At 39.4% G+C, this 15,782-nt stretch overlaps 1 protein-coding gene and 1 long non-coding RNA gene across 3 annotated transcripts in view; one reads left to right on the forward strand and one right to left on the reverse strand.

Moving 5' to 3' along the window:
• LOC144026067 (ATP-binding cassette sub-family C member 5) overlaps nt 1-10,594 on the reverse strand; it is a 37,851-nt gene extending 27,257 nt beyond the window's left edge. The window contains exons 1-3 of the mRNA XM_077532572.1: nt 10,246-10,594; nt 8,241-8,421; nt 6,542-6,697 (exon numbers count right to left, since the gene is read on the reverse strand). Of these exons, the coding sequence (XP_077388698.1) occupies nt 6,542-6,697; nt 8,241-8,413 (329 nt within the window). The 5' untranslated portion in view covers nt 8,414-8,421; nt 10,246-10,594. The remainder of the gene's footprint in view (nt 1-6,541; nt 6,698-8,240; nt 8,422-10,245) is intronic.
• Nucleotides 2,269-10,655, forward strand: LOC144026070 (uncharacterized). 2 transcript variants are annotated; one of them, XR_013285037.1, is made up of 4 exons: nt 2,269-2,470; nt 6,439-6,723; nt 8,259-8,430; nt 10,355-10,655. It is a non-coding gene; the product is annotated as an uncharacterized LOC144026070 (long non-coding RNA). The 2 variants fall into 2 exon arrangements; XR_013285036.1 differs by having other exon boundaries at nt 6,496-6,723.
• The last annotated feature ends 5,127 nt before the right edge of the window (nt 10,656-15,782 follow it).

The raw sequence follows: 15,782 nt of genomic DNA on the forward strand, positions 1-15,782 counted from the left end.
CAGGCAAGGATTTTTTTTTACAGCAGCAATGTTTTTGTCTTTTATCTTGTATTATGAGAATTTGTATTGTAAAAGTTTTAAGTTTTACTTGGCATGGTGGGAATAATTAAATGTTTTCACCACAGTCACTAGGTTGCCTACCCGTTTTCATTCAATTCCATTCAATTTCCAGAAATCAACTTGCTTGCCAACTAGCACAATAGGGAGCATACTTGGGTTAAAAGGCAATCACGCAGACCAAAAATCACACAAGAAAAATGCCAGCAATTAGGCTGAAATTAACATACGGTTGACCCACACTTTATAATCAGACTTCCATACATGATGTAGCATGTAATTAGGCTTTAAGAAGGTACACGCTAACATATTAAAGATGCATCTAATGCCCTTTTATTGCCGTATAATGCTCTGTAAAAGTGTATGGAATATCATGTTGGCCAGGTTACTAATGACTCTCAAACAGCAGCAGCCAGGCCGCCGCAGAGAGTAATTTACGCCCTAACGACTTTATTAAAAACCAATCAAAGGCAGAGAACATTAAACCAAGCCGACTCTTGCACAGCCTGATAATTACTACTTGACGTCAAACGACTTGAAAGGACTAAAAGATGTTGCACTCTTGGTAGCCGCACGGCATCAAATGTATTGATTTTAGCAGGGGGAATGCATTTTGAATTTAAAAAAAGATAAAGAAACAGAAACCCCTTCCTGGAGTAACATGAAGCATTATGGCTTTCAAAATGCATAAGCTTCACACTGAAAAAACGACTTTCCCAAAGATTAGTGTGGACTCGGGTGGCGAATCGAACTGAGTAGGCGAATTGGTCGGTGAAAAGAAACGCTGAATCAGAATTTTCCCATTTGAGTCAGAACACGTCAAGAGCATATTGTCATCACAGAGGACTGTTTGGAAGGCACATCTCTATAAATGTGACGTATCTACGTGGGGAGTGCACTTGTGTGAAACCTACAGTTCATTCGAGCGTACGCCCAGAAGTAGTTAGGAATATTTGGCCAGCTAACGCCTCGCTGTTGCCAGCGAACACTCTCTTTGTACTGTAATGGGAATATTTGGCCGGCTAACGACTCATTGTTGGCCAGCTAACAGTGCTAGCTAGCAACAAATGAAAGGGAGTTTACAAAATTGGATGCTGGAACTGAGATACGAATTAGCTTCACGCTAGCTAGAATAAGACTCGCAGCATTGTAGATGGATTTAAAATGGCACTGTTGTCCAGGGTAGGGTGTGGGATCCTCGAGGTTAAAGTATTTTATTTTAAACTACAAAGGTTAACTGTTGATGCGTTGTTGTAGGCTACACTCCTATTTTTGAGTGTGATAACTTGTAAACATTCTAATCAAGATAAAGCACTCTATAAGTTCTTTTCATTTAAAATTTTGATAAAATTTGATTTAACCTTTGTTTTTCGACAACAGTAGATTGAGCAACCCATCCCAATTGATTCGGTCATCTGGTGGTTAATGTCGATACGAATAGTGATAGGGAATCTTAGTGCAAGTCCGAGTTCTAGCGTGGGTATTATCGTATGTAACAGTTTAGCACAACAGAAGGCTTGGTGTCTTAAAACTTCAACACAGACATTTTCTGAATTTAATTGAACCTCACACTGATTTGAACCTCAATTAGGCTGTTTTGGTAAGTTTTTAAATAAACAAAAATTATATTAACTTTTACTCAAGCCATATAAATTTCACACGGTCAAGTTTACCATTTATTTTAAGTGTGAAATTGAAAAAATAAAATAAAATACTACCGATGCAAGCCCCATGTATTTCCGACCACACCAAGCCCACTTCCGGTGCAGACCACACCCATTTCCGGTTTAGGCCACGCCCACTTCCACTATAGATAGATAATTTAGATGGTTAAACAGATACAGATAGTGTACTCGCTCATCCCCATTCAGTACTGAAGGAGGTGTGTTTTGTATTTTGTTTGACTTTTTTTGTGGCGCCATCGCAGACGGGTTACAAGTGATGGCAAAAATGGAAAAATAGCATGATTAGATAAATAGCATTTTCGGAAAAATAGCATTTTGCTGCAAATGGTTTTACAGTCAGTGGTTGATGCAACAGTTGGCAAAGTTTAAATGTTGCTTAAAGTTAAAACATTACCTGCAAGGTATAGATAATACTGGTAGAAGTTTTTTTGTCATTAAAAGTAAAGTGTGCGGCGTCTAATTTGACCCAAGTTCCCCACTGTGGTTGTCTGTCTAAACTCCATTATCACTCCCCTTTGATCTGAAACGTTAAGACTCCAGATTACAAAACTCTGAATGCCGACGAGCGCACCATGGCAACAACACGCTGGGATCCACACAGGGATGATTGGACAGAAATGTTCTCAGCAGCCGGCAGCCAAGCTGATGTTTTGAGAGCCGCTTTGGCTCAGACATGGCATTGAAGATTCGCACCTCACTGGGCACTGGCAAGTGTCAACTCTCCCAGGGTGAGTTTTTTTTTTTTCCCTTCTCCCCCATCTCGCCATCATCTCTGCTGTGCATCTGGGTTGCGTAACTGTTCCTGCTATGGCAACACAAGCTAAATCCCCGCATGCTGCAGCGCTCCTGCATACCATCATCGCCCAACCCTGACCATGTGAGAGCGCCGTGCCGCTTTAAAGTCACCGGACACCACATTAGGTACGCAACATAAAAAATTCTGCCTTAACAGAGTTGGTAATGCTTTGTTTTGGATGACTCTAACTCCACGGCAATAATTACTATGTAATTTTATATTATGGCATAAAACAAGATGGTCACACAGTAAAGATTATGACCATATTTCTGCAGGTAGTACAAATTAGTTTATAGAATAATAATAATAAAAAAATAAAAAAAACTGCCAGAGTATTATAATTAATATCAAGTGAAACAAAAAACATAGAAAAAACGCACAATACTGTGCTTTTGTACATTACAGCAATGCATATAAAACAACCTAAATCCTCAATAAGACTTAATATTGAGGCACTTGTTAATGCACGCACATATTGAGTTCCTCCACATATTGACTCGCTTCACAAGCACATTACGTGCCCCTTCAACTGACCATTAGCATGGATTTTAAACATAGAAGGGCCAAAACATGCCTTGTGAAAATTAAACCACTAAAAAAAATAGCCACCAGAGGGTGCTAGAACTGCTCAAATGGAAATCAACCTGACATTTTTAACTGATGTGCGGCTTTTAATATCGTGACATGACCACGACGATATATTGTGGCAGTTTTAATATCGCGATATCACACTATTGCGGTTATCATTACATCCTTAATTAGTATATGCCTCAAAATACCGGAAATATAAAAGCCTACAAAAAACACATTGCTTTTCACAACAAACTTAAAACTGCTGGTGCAAAAGTAACCCAGACGCGGTTCCAAAATGGACCCAGCAAATGCTGGTTTATACCCAGTATATTAGATTGAGAATTTGACCAAGCACATTGGTCCAACAACAAAAACTATCCATAATGATGAGTCAAAGCTACAAATAAATTGCTTACCAGGTTATAGCTATGGTTAAATACTATGACCAACATTTTTGAAGAAGTAGCAGCAACAACTTTCCCCCTCATAAAAGTAACCCAATCTGGTCAAAATCCACAGCTACTCAGTGATTGGGTGAGGCAGACAGTTTTTTGTTGTTGTTTTTTTTAATGCGAAGATTCTGTTTAGCATGACTGGCTCATTCTTAAAACCTGATACTGTTAATCTTGTTCTCTGATGCCGCAGTTCAGTTCAGGTACGCTCATCTTATCTGCATGTCTGTCGTGAGGGTGCTGTGCAGTCCATGACAGCTAATGACAGTGACTGAGGAGGACACGCTACATGGCATGCTGGGCAGTTAATGACATAACCGCCAAAGTCGGCCGCTAACTCTCGCTCTAATCTCTAATCGCTGTTATTCTTAGCTGCCCGCCATGCCTAGAACAACCCCGCATGAGAGATATTACAGGACTGGATGTCCATCGAGTCAAAGCGCCGGTGTCAAACGGGGCACGCAGAGTGCAAACACTGGCGCGGGCACGACGACAAAGAAGAGGAGTGGGAATCTTTTTCACAGCAAATTCCCACACGTTGACCTTGCATCTCAGTCCCCTCCCTCTCACGAATGTCAATGTTTGACCAGCGCTCGTGTCGCCTTCATCTCACTCACAGGTATGGCTGGGAGAGCGCAGGAGGGCTTCTTCCAATATTTGTTGAAAAATGAGAAGAAAAAACCCCCCAAAACAATCCTGCTGTGTTTAGAGTGTGAGAAGGAAGAAGCGTGGTGTGGATGGCCGCTTCATCCCAGCAGTGATACACTGGGAATGGAAACTAAATCCTTTTCACCTCTGTTTCGTATCAAAGTAGATTAAAGTTCTACTACTAGGGGTGTGAATTGCCTAGTACCTGACGATTCGATTCGTATCACGATTCACAGGTCACGATTCGATTCGATACCGATTAATCCCGATACGAATTTATAAGTCGATTGTTGCGATTTTTTTTCATTCAAATTTAGAAAATACTAATCAGTAAGCTTGTAGAGTGTAAGATTTATATGAAAATGTATTATTTATTTATCTGAAATTTCAGTCTTATTGAGGTTGTAATTTGTTTCATGTTTGAACAGCATTGAAATAAAATATTAAGGCTTAATGTTCCGTTCATATAACATTCTTCCATGCTTAAGGTGTGAATCCTAAAAAAAAAAAAAATCAAAAAAAAAAAAAAAAAAAAAAAAAAATCGATTTTGCCGATTATTGAATCGATTCGAGAATCGCGCGATGTAGTATCGCGATATATCGCCGAATCGATTTTTTTTTTTTTACCACCCCTATCTACTACTAAATGACAACTCACTTTGCCACTTCTGTGTTTTATTCTGGTGCTCTCTTAAAGCAGCTTTGCTTAACGTTGATCCCAATTACCTCCACGACGGAATGCAATCTTGTTATTGAAGCACTTTGTTTGTTTGCTACAATGATTACACAATAACTACTTTGCAACTTGGAACGTGACTCCGAATTGAAGCCATTGTGTGAGTCAATCCTATTTTACTTCATTTGTATTTAAATCTTAATGACACAATTCAATTTTAAACAATATTCCCTCTCTCAATGAAACCTCTGGATTGAATAATAGCTGAAATAGTTGACTCTTGTGATTTTGCACGAGCATACAGTAGGTCAGCATGACACAGGAGTCAAAACAACTGTTAGCTTTTCCATATGGAATTTTCCATTCCAAACAAGGGCACCGTGGCTAATAAAGCTTTTGAATATAAAATTGTTTGACACTTGTGACAACATTTTAAGTTTTACTTTAAAGAAGCGGTCAACTGGAATCGAGATGGGAACGACACCGACTAAAGGTGTGGCTGGCACGCCTCCTCAACTGTCCAGCGCAACTGGATTGAACTGAACTATAAGGGCTCCAATCATTCTTGGATTAACAAACACTACTGGGAATATGAATTGATGGAAAAGTGTGCTGATGCACATGCTTTATTGGGACTGAGCAACAATAATTCTCTAATCTTACATATATTTATTCTGGCGACGGAAATTAATAAACTTCGGCTTCATCCCGTCTGCCCTTTTTCTTTTTGGATGTAATGAATATATGTTGTAAACTGTTATGTTGAAAATGTGACAATGATTTGTCCAAAAGGAAAAACAACAACCAATCACAGCTCACCTGTGATGTCATTTTCACTAGACAGCAAATGGCAAAATGGCCGCCTTCTGGTACTGATAAAAAAAAAACTGCTGGATTGTGCTACTTATCTCGTATTCCACTAATGCAATATTAATCAGAATACTGTATCTAGACTAGTGGTGCTGCATAGAACATATTGACTTCCCTTTTAACTTAATGATTAAACTTGATCAAAATTACTGTCACTATTCATATATAACAACGTAGCAGTCTTTAAGCGTACAGACCCAACTAGCTTGCCGCCTAAGCAGGTTGCCATCAAAACAAGTTTGTCTGTATTGAACGGCAACACAGCATGGTTCACTGTGCTCAAATAACACTGTTGGAGTGAATGGAGTGAGGTCCTCAGGCTAACAAAGTTAGCTTAGCGTGTCAATATGTTCACTCTCCAGTACCTAAGTAAAACATCAACAAATTCAGACCTAGTTTGTTTGCGAACAAAGCAGACAACTAGCTACATTTGTCTGTCATTAAACTGTCAATGATTGACAGTTCAATGTAAACATTGCAATGTGCTGTTGAGGAGTGAATGGAGTGAGGTTCCACACATTGCGATGTTAGCATGTAGACGGTTACTACTTTCATGATAAGTGTTTAAAATTGCTCGCACATACCACCAAACCCTCTTGCTAACCACGACTCCACTTTGCTACGTCGTAATATGATTCTTACATAATCGTTGGATTCTATCATTGTGTGACTTTTCACCAGCGAGTCCTCTTTGAGTTTACCTGCGGACCATTTTCCCCCATCACACTCTTGTGTCAGCATTTGGCTGTCGGGCGCCTCCTTCATCGCCACCCGCTGAGCTCACCTTTGGCAGTTGACCTCGGAGGCTTCGTGGCAGGACAGCCCCCACACGTCGTTGATGGCCAAGCTGGACGTCTTGTAGGCTCTCACGGCCAGCGGCGAGAGCCAGTGCAGCGTCATGAAAGAGAAGAGGCCGGCGTTGTCCACCGGGTGCTGATGTCTGGAAAAGACGCCCAATGGCGGCGGGTAAGACGTCCACGTGGATGCGTACAAAGACACACAGAAGCGTTTTGTTGGGAAAACATGGCGGGCTTGGCCTATATTGGCGGTTGAAGAAAGCTTTTGGAGTTGAGGCAAGGTGAATGTTGCCTGCAATGTTTGAGCGGTAATTTGCACGCTCTTCACAGAAGGGCAGCTCAGGGCTTGTTTATCACTTAGCATACAGGACGTTCAAACGCGCAGCTGTCTGCAACTCGGGGATAAGATTCCATTTGTTATCACGGCTCCCCGCGATAGGCTAACGGCCAGAAGGTCTAGTTTGTGTGCGTTTAAATGCCAATCTGGATGTACATGTCATAAAATCGCAAACTCCAGCACTACTGTAATGTGCTCATTCACCTCGTAATTTAGCACTATCTTCTAGTTTGTATTTACCCAACAGTTCGTGTACAGCAGAATGTACAAAGTCAAATTTTTAACGTCTGCACATCTCTTGATTCTAGAGCACAGGTGTCAAACTGCAGTCCTCGAGGGCCGCAGTCCTGCAGGTTTTGGAGGTTTCCCACTTTCAACACAGTTGATTCATATTTAAGATCATCGGCAAGCTCTGCAGGAGCCTGATAATTATCCTGATCATTGAATCAGGTGCGTTGGAGTAGAGAAACCTCAAAAACATGCAGGAATCTGGCCCTCGAGGACCGGATCTTGACACGTGTTCTAGAGGATTAGCTCCACAAATTATGTTTTGCTTTTTCTTTGGCTTCTTGTGCTACCACCAAGTGTATCAGTGATGGTAAAAACCACAAGTCTGCTCTCTATTATGTGTCTGCTTTAATCTTGTTGTACTTTTACTTTTTACATTTCATTTATAAAGACAAAGAACCAAAGAGTGTAAAGACAAGAAAGTGAGAGAAGAATATATATCAAAAGTGGTTTGTTATTAAGCTCAATGCAACGTTTGGATGATTTTGAATTTTGCTTGTTTTCACATCAATTTTTGGCCTGATTTACTGCCACATCCCCCACATGAAAATTGAGCTTTTTTTTTTTTTTTTACATTAACTCTTTGACTGCCAAAAACGTTTAATAACGTATTCTAAAATACTAATGAATGCCGCCAAAAACGTTAATTTACGTTTATTACGTTTTTTGTTTTGTTTTTTCTCAATGGGCAGCATAATGTCTTGTGCAGCGCTGCCTTGTCACCAAACAAAAAATATTAGTGTCAAAGTCACTGTTGTGCAAAAAAATTATCTTTTCACAAAAAGCTTGTTTTTCTCAAATGACCTCATTTCAAATGGTGATTACTAAAGAATAAGTTAGAAACATACTTTTTTTTCTCATGAAAGAATGGAATCCAATCTTTCATATGGTATCCACCATATTTATGCCCTCATACCGCACAATATTCTGTTTGCTTTGAAAGATGAGTGAAAATGCTCCAAATCGGCTGGCACCGTTGGGGTTTTTTGGATAACGTTTGGCAGTCAAAGAGTTAAACAACATCCTGATATAAAGAGGTAGTATAAAACCCAATTGTTTACTTTTGTGTTATCCTGAAGGGCTTCAGTAGCTGTATGCTTTTCCGGTAGCGGCCCCGTTTCTTGGGCCCTCGCTCCACAAACACCTCGGCTTCTTCCTCCTCTTCTTCGGGCTGGAGGGAGGCCATGGGCAGGCCCTCCATCCGCCCGGCCGCTTCCAAGGCGTCGGGAAACATGGCGGACCCTACGGAAAGTACGACAACGTTTTGAAGACGCATGGTCAAAAACAACATCGACATGATACTTTCCCGAGTAATCAGTTGCGTTGTGATTGCGACTTTCTGCCATTCGTGCTTGTATGATCATGCAAACAATTATCCAGTAATCAAAACCGTTGAAGCAGATTTTATTCTAATCTAAAGAGCTAATTATTTCTAACACTGTTCAAAGAAATGAGCAGTGTAAAACTGAGTTTAGTTCAGTCCTCAGAGATTTTTTTTATTTATTTATTTTTGCTCACGTTCACATTTTAGCGGCAGGAAATAGAAAAGCGTCTTTCACGGCCTTCTGCTTTTCCTTTTTGAGCCTCGAGAGGTGTTGTGCTGAGTCAGGCTCGAGACTTTGAGGAATCACCTTGCTCAAGGGTCACGACGGCTCACTGGCGCGCAACCTAAGCGCTTATCTATTTAAAGACGTCTCGAGAACGGTCCAGCACCTCTCGAGTGGATAACTGAGCTTCTTGTGTAACTGGGGAAACTTTTTCCTCAAATGGGGGCTATTTTATGTCACATTCATGAAAAAAAAGTATGATTGAATGAATGTTTACGATTTTGTGTATCAGGTTAACAAACACATGAACAGAGAAGCTAATTTTAAAAACCTGTTTTGCCAACTCAGCTATTTGATCGCTACTTTTCAAACTCCTCTTTCAACAATTTTTCTAAAAAGCAATTTGCAACTTCACTCCTCGCTAAGAAACGGACAACATGAACAGAATCCTTTTCAAATCGCTTTCAGTTTGACCAGAAAGGAGTCTGCTGTAAGACAATCACGGAGTCAAATCATGCTGAATATTGCCCAAGAGATGGTTTCCCATTTACATGTTGCAAAAGCAGCGGTTTATCCACATGTTGGAAACTTTTGACCCAAGGTAAACTAAGAATCATGCTTATACGTTGACTTAGAGGGACATTTTTATAATCCGTCAGAAATGAAACATTCATAATTATTTCTGTGGAGGTTGACATACAACAAACTGCCCATTTTAGTGCCCTTGTGTGACTGGAGCCTCATGAAAAAAACGCCTTTTTTTTTTCATATACCTTGTGAACCTCAGTCATATGGAACAACTTGTCCGTGTCTATTTTTAAAAGTTGAACCTATTCATTACAGTGGCCCCAACAGCTCGTTTTGAGTGCGTCAAGACTGTCAGAAAGCGCAGATAAGTTCTCGCCGCACGTTGATAACAAGTGTTCACCTCAGTAAATGTCAGGGAAAAGGTCAGGGAAAACAAATTATTCATGACAGTGGGGAAACACTGTTAAAGTACAGTACATATGAAAAGTACATACAAACCATGTATTTTTACAGGCACTCCAGCTTCCTCCCGCAATTGAACAACTCAAGTCATCTTTATTTATATAGCGCTTTCAAACAGCCTTAGCTGTGATGTAGTTATATTTTCTAATGTAAAATATGTGCCATGTTCAATAAAGTTTTACTGCTCTAAATTGTCAATTGGTGAGAATGGGAAGGTGAATAGTTGCTCCCCCTGCAAATACCTGAGTGAATATTGCCCTAAATCAAGAAGTAATAGAATGCACTTATGTTTGCATTTATGAAAGAAAATGCATAATTATTATTGTCTCATGTAAACGAGTAATTTTAGGATTAAATAGCCAAGTGTTTTTGGCAAACATTTTGTGTCATTTTGGTAGAAATAAATGTCCAATGTCAATGTATTACTTTATATCACATTGACCTTGTCCCACTACTGTATGAAGGAGCTAACTAACTATTCGAGTATTAGTTCGTCACTGCAATGGAGTGAAAATGTCAACAAACTTACGTGGATGTTGGTCTGGCTCGGGTCACAATTCTCAGATGTTGTTTACGGGCAGCCAATGCGGATGAGCATGAACATGTTTGCTAGTTTACTAGCTTTTTTTTTTGCTCAGACAAGTCGTGAAGGGAGCACACTGAAACTCATCTTCCGGCTCGGTGAAGGTGCTGGCAGAGAAGGAGGCTGCGGCGAGTCGGCGGCGGCTGCGGGAGGATGGAGGTGCGGCCCGGAAAACATTATTAACTTGTCCTCCCAGTCTCACGTGGATACAGTACGTGCCGCTTCCTTCCAAAGCTCCGCTTCATCAACTCACGGAGCTCCGCGGGGAGAGGAATTCCCGACATCATGCCGACGTCACAGAGTGTCAGCCAATTGGTGACGGCTCTGAACGTCACGGGAATGAGGAAGTGCACGAGGGAGACAAAGGGGGCGGAGTCGCTACAAGGGGGCTACGTAATCACCAGCGCGAGGGAGGAGGGAGGGCGCCGGTTCATGAATAATAATAATAATAATAATAATAATAATAATAATAATAATTATTATTATTATTATTATTATTATTATAATTATAATAACGATAACGATAATAATAATAATAATAATAATAATAATAATAATAATAATAATAAAAGGACGCCGGCTCATGCTGCGCTCCGATTGGCTTCACATCGCCTCGTGCTCAACACGATTGGTCAATTGCATATTAGCATCTGAAGCGTGCATTAGGTACACTTCCGTCGACAATATTAGAAACCAAAAGTAAGTGAAACTTTATTTTTTAAAGATGAATTATTATATATTTATTTATGTATTTATTTCAGGCTGAAATCAACAAATTAGAGTACACGAGCGAAAAAGTAAAACGTGAAGCTACATGAGCAAGCCATTCTCCATCCAGGACCTGAAAAACGTTTGTTAACAGATTAATGTTGGAATTGTAAGAGCGCTAAATGTTTATTTAAGAGAAGAAAGTTATTTTGTTGGGAAAAAAAATAGTGGAGATTGTCCAGGATTAAATTAGCAATATTATGAGACTAATTTTGAGGGGGTGGGGGATATTGTTTTAAATAAGAAATGGTAGATAAAAGTTGTAGTAATAAATCACAGTCAACAAGTGTATGACTCTTCTCATAGATTATGATTTAAATCTCACAAAATTACAAGTCCCTTTCTGAAATTTTGTTTTATTCTCAAAACGTTGTGACATTTTTGTCAAGTTAGGACTCCCCCCCCCCCCCCCCCCGCCCCCCCTCATGCTCTTGCTAAAAAGAAGCATGTTTCTAAAATGTAATTTGAACTTGACACCTTTCCTTCAAATATAGCATAACTCATAACACATGGACACAACACGAGAGATATCGTGGCTCGTCCACCGAATTTAATGTCGCCATGGCAACATTTCCATTTGCCTGTCACTATTACTTTTAGTCAGTGTAACATCCAAATTTAAAGGTATTATTCAAAAGCCAGATTACAGATCACACAATATTCATTTCCAGTTCTTGGAGCGTTTTTTTAAATATTATTTATTTATTTTATTTTATTTTATTTTCCAGCAGGCAATTCTTAGCAGCTCATTGAACGTCAGGTCCATTGCCAGCAGCTGTTTGTGTGTTTGTGAGGATTTCACGGGAACACCAGAGCTCCATGCAAGCGCGTTCGCCACTGTCAATGTTTTAGCCAATAAGCAATTAGCACAGCTTGCCTGTGTGGAGTCATCAAACATGAAAAATAATTCACTGTTAAATGATAATATTCACAATCACGTTGGAAGACGTGCAAAGTAGTCGAGTGTCAAATGGAGAGTAAAACTACGGTGTATGTTGTTGAGAATCGCCTGCAAACTTGTGTTCTTTCTACTAGCCTCAGGCTTAGCCAGTGTTAGCAAATTTGTGCCTATGTTTATCGGCTAATACCAAAGTGCTATTAACGTGAAAATAACATGTCTTGTTAATTTGACACGCCGCAGAGAAGAGTGTTGTTAAATAGCATGCCAAATTTGAGTAATCTGAGCAGTCATGTTAACGTTGGCACCAGACGTAACAGTAATATTAGCTTTTGTATAAGCTAGGTAACATTAGCATCTATATTAGGCAGGCGTATAATTGCCATCTAACATTAGCACCCATGTTAGCCAGCTAGCTTCTCTTGTTATGAAATTGTACAGAGAATATGCTTTGACTATTTTATTCACAATGTTAGCAGCACAGCTAAAACCAAAATATTTTAGTTGCTAAACTTTCAAAACCTAAGTCATGGCATGTGAAAACTTTGTTGTCCAAATCTTTCGTTGGCGGAAAGGAGAAAATAAGAGTAACTTTTCGACCTGGATTAATCTATGAATCCGTCAGTTATTTTCCACTATACATGAAAATATACGCATCAGCAAGTACACAAAAGGCCACTACATAGTACTTTTTTTTCCTTTTTTTTTTTTAAGTCTTGTGTAAGAGAGGAGATGACAAAATGCTATTGTACGTATGAATGCTTATGAAATCTTTCCCACAAAGGAAGATTGCATCAAGATGTGGCCTTGCTGTGCAGTCAGCGTACAACACCCCTGGGTATTGAGCAGGGTGGGGGGGGACCATCTACATTAACTGTAGTTCCAGTCCAACTCAATAGGAGGCGCTGTTCACCCAGCAACCTATCATACGGACTTTTGACTGGACTGTGTACTCATACTATACTACATGTCTCTTTTCCATTGTACAGAAGTGGTGTAATCCAGGGTATAAGCGGGTATACGGCGTCGACCCACTTCTAAATGCTTCCTGATGCGGGAGGAGTCACTGATGAGCCAATGGTAGACAGAGTAGGGCGGGTCATAAAAAGGGAGAATGATCCTTCGGAGTCATGGTGTGCGATACTCTAACTTTTGGTTTTGATCAGATACAAGTAAATACAGGGCCGGTATCGTCGATATCAATACTCATATACAGGACTGTCAGAAAATTAGAATATTGTGATAAAGTCCATTATTTTCTGTAATGCAATTAAACAAGCAAAAATGCCAAACATTCTGGATTCATTACAAATCAACTGAAATATTGCAAACCTTTTATTATTTTAATATTGCTGATTATGGTTTACAGCTTAAGAAAACTCAAATATCCTCTCTCAAAATATTTGAATATTTCCTCAGACCAAGTAAAAAAAAAAAAAAAAAAAAAAGCCATAATCAGCAATATTAAAACAATAAAAGGCTTGCAATATTTCACTTGATTTGTAATGAATCCAGAATTTGTGGCATTTTTGCTTATTTAATTGCATTACAGAAAATAATGGACTTGATCACAATATTCTAATTTTCTGTGACAGTCCTGTATATGGTAGCTGTATCATCAAATTGCTAAATCACAATAAATGTTCAACCTCTAAGTGTTTTTGTGTCGTTTCCTTTTTAAACAAATTACAAATTTAGGACAAAGTTTGTTGATAAATAGAGAATACTTTGTCAATAATGAATGGAGACGTGTACTTTATGATTCAGCTTAAAACAATATTGAGATCTAATAGTGTCAATTTGTGTCTATTGTTCACTAAATATTGTTTTACAAGTGTTTATGTTGTATATTTGTCTCATGACAAACTCATTTGACATTAAGCTTGTGTTACCAGTAATAACTACAAACTGCTGAAGTCAATCAAGTCTTGATAATTTTATTATTGTGAGCCAGTTTCTTACATGTCGTATGGTAAACAGGACAGTTTTCTGGACTACTTAAAAAAAATAAGATGGAATTTGAGCGTATACCCATTTCTCCAACGACCACTTCACCACTGCCCCACTATACACTTCAACTTGGAATTGATTTGATAAACACAGAAAGATAAACACATGCTTAGCTTACCTTGTTGTGCGTCTTCGCTCTGGATATCCCAGCATGATGACACACTTTCCATTTGGCTGCACTTTGCCCTCCTATAATGCACTACAAAGTAAATAGAGACTCTCAATCTCTGTTTGTATTACCATGTCTCATTTTTGTCACACCGCGGTGAGGTTGTCCTGTCTAGGGTTTTTCTTTCTTGTCATTTCCTGTTTTATTTTGAAGATCCTGACTCTCCTCTCGTTTCAGGTCACTTGCCCTTCCTCATGTGGTGACAGGTAGGATGTGAGCCAAAACTGAGGCAGAAAGCTTGTGTAAGAAATAACATTATGCCTACTTTCAAATATGGTAGTCTGGGGCTGCTTTGTCGCTACAGGACCTGGACGATGGAGGTGTTGGATTGTGTAAAAAAACACAGGTGGATATATTTTTGGGTATAGATTTGCAGGATCTCGACCTAAACTCGGCGCCTGCATTAGTGTCATTCCCAGTGTGGTGATTGTTGGTATTTCGCTCGGTGTCACGTCACCAGGCATAGGCGGCATCCTCATTATGCGCTCGCTGAAGGGAGACGGGTCATAATGAAATAGATGAGGACGCCGTCAGGAAGCAGCACGAGACAGGGAGGTAATTAAGGCTATCTCCCGAGTCATGAAATCACCCAAAGGAACCCCGCGTATCCAATTAGAGTCATCCTCAGCATGGGGGGTGTTTGGAAATGCGCGCCCTTCGTTGTGACATTGGAGCGCACTGTTTGCTGCTTCGCACCTTTTTAATGGCTCTAAATGAGCAACCATCAATGGCCGGAGAGGAGAGCGCCGTTCCGGGGAATTTTAATTAGTGCGTTTGTGGCATTCTCTTGTGATGGCCGATGCATTGCTTTTCGTGCGCACCAACAGCGTAAAAAAAAAGAAAAAAAAAAAGGTCTAAATTGCCTCATGGGTGTCAACACAAAAAAAAGAGAAGATGGCATTAGCGTCCTTGTTTATGCCAGGGAGGCGGCGTGGAGTCACTCGTCAGGGCCTTGCAGAAAGTTGCCAAACTATACATTAACTAATTTGGTCCCAAAAACGTATAAATATGTTCTATTTTAAATGTTTCAAGTGTTCCAAAGACGTATTTATACGTATTTATACGTTTTGTTTTGTTTTATGCTAGAGCATACAGAAGGCTTTAATGCAGCCTCTCAACTTCAGAGAACAGGTGAAGGAATGGTTGTAATTACAAAAACGACCAGCAGGTGGCAGCAGAGTATAAGAGATCAACAAGGGCCATGTTGAAATCAAGCTCTTTCCTCACAATACTAAACAGATTTTGGATGACAGAAATAGTGTCGTGATTTTTTTTTTTTTTTGCATGTGAATGGTTAGAATCATCAAGTCAATTTGAATACCTCACAAAGACTAGAGTAAATATAAACATCAGTTTCTAATTGGAATTGTATTTATTAACTCATTCAATCTAAAAAACATATAAAAACATTTAATACTTTGTCCTTCACTCCCAAAAAACATATTTACGCGTTTTGTTTTGCAAGAGCATACAGAAGGCTTTGATGCAGCTTCTGACTTGATGAGGCGGCTTAAGGCAATGGTAGTTATTTATTTATTTTTATTATTTTTTTATTTTTATTTTTTATTTTTATTTATTTATAGAGAAATGGTAGTTATTTTAACAAAAACGTCCAGAAGGTAGCAGCAGAGTATAAGA

Source organism: Festucalex cinctus, chromosome 9 (genome assembly GCF_051991245.1).
Source record: "Festucalex cinctus isolate MCC-2025b chromosome 9, RoL_Fcin_1.0, whole genome shotgun sequence".
NCBI lineage: Eukaryota > Metazoa > Chordata > Actinopteri > Syngnathiformes > Syngnathidae > Festucalex > Festucalex cinctus.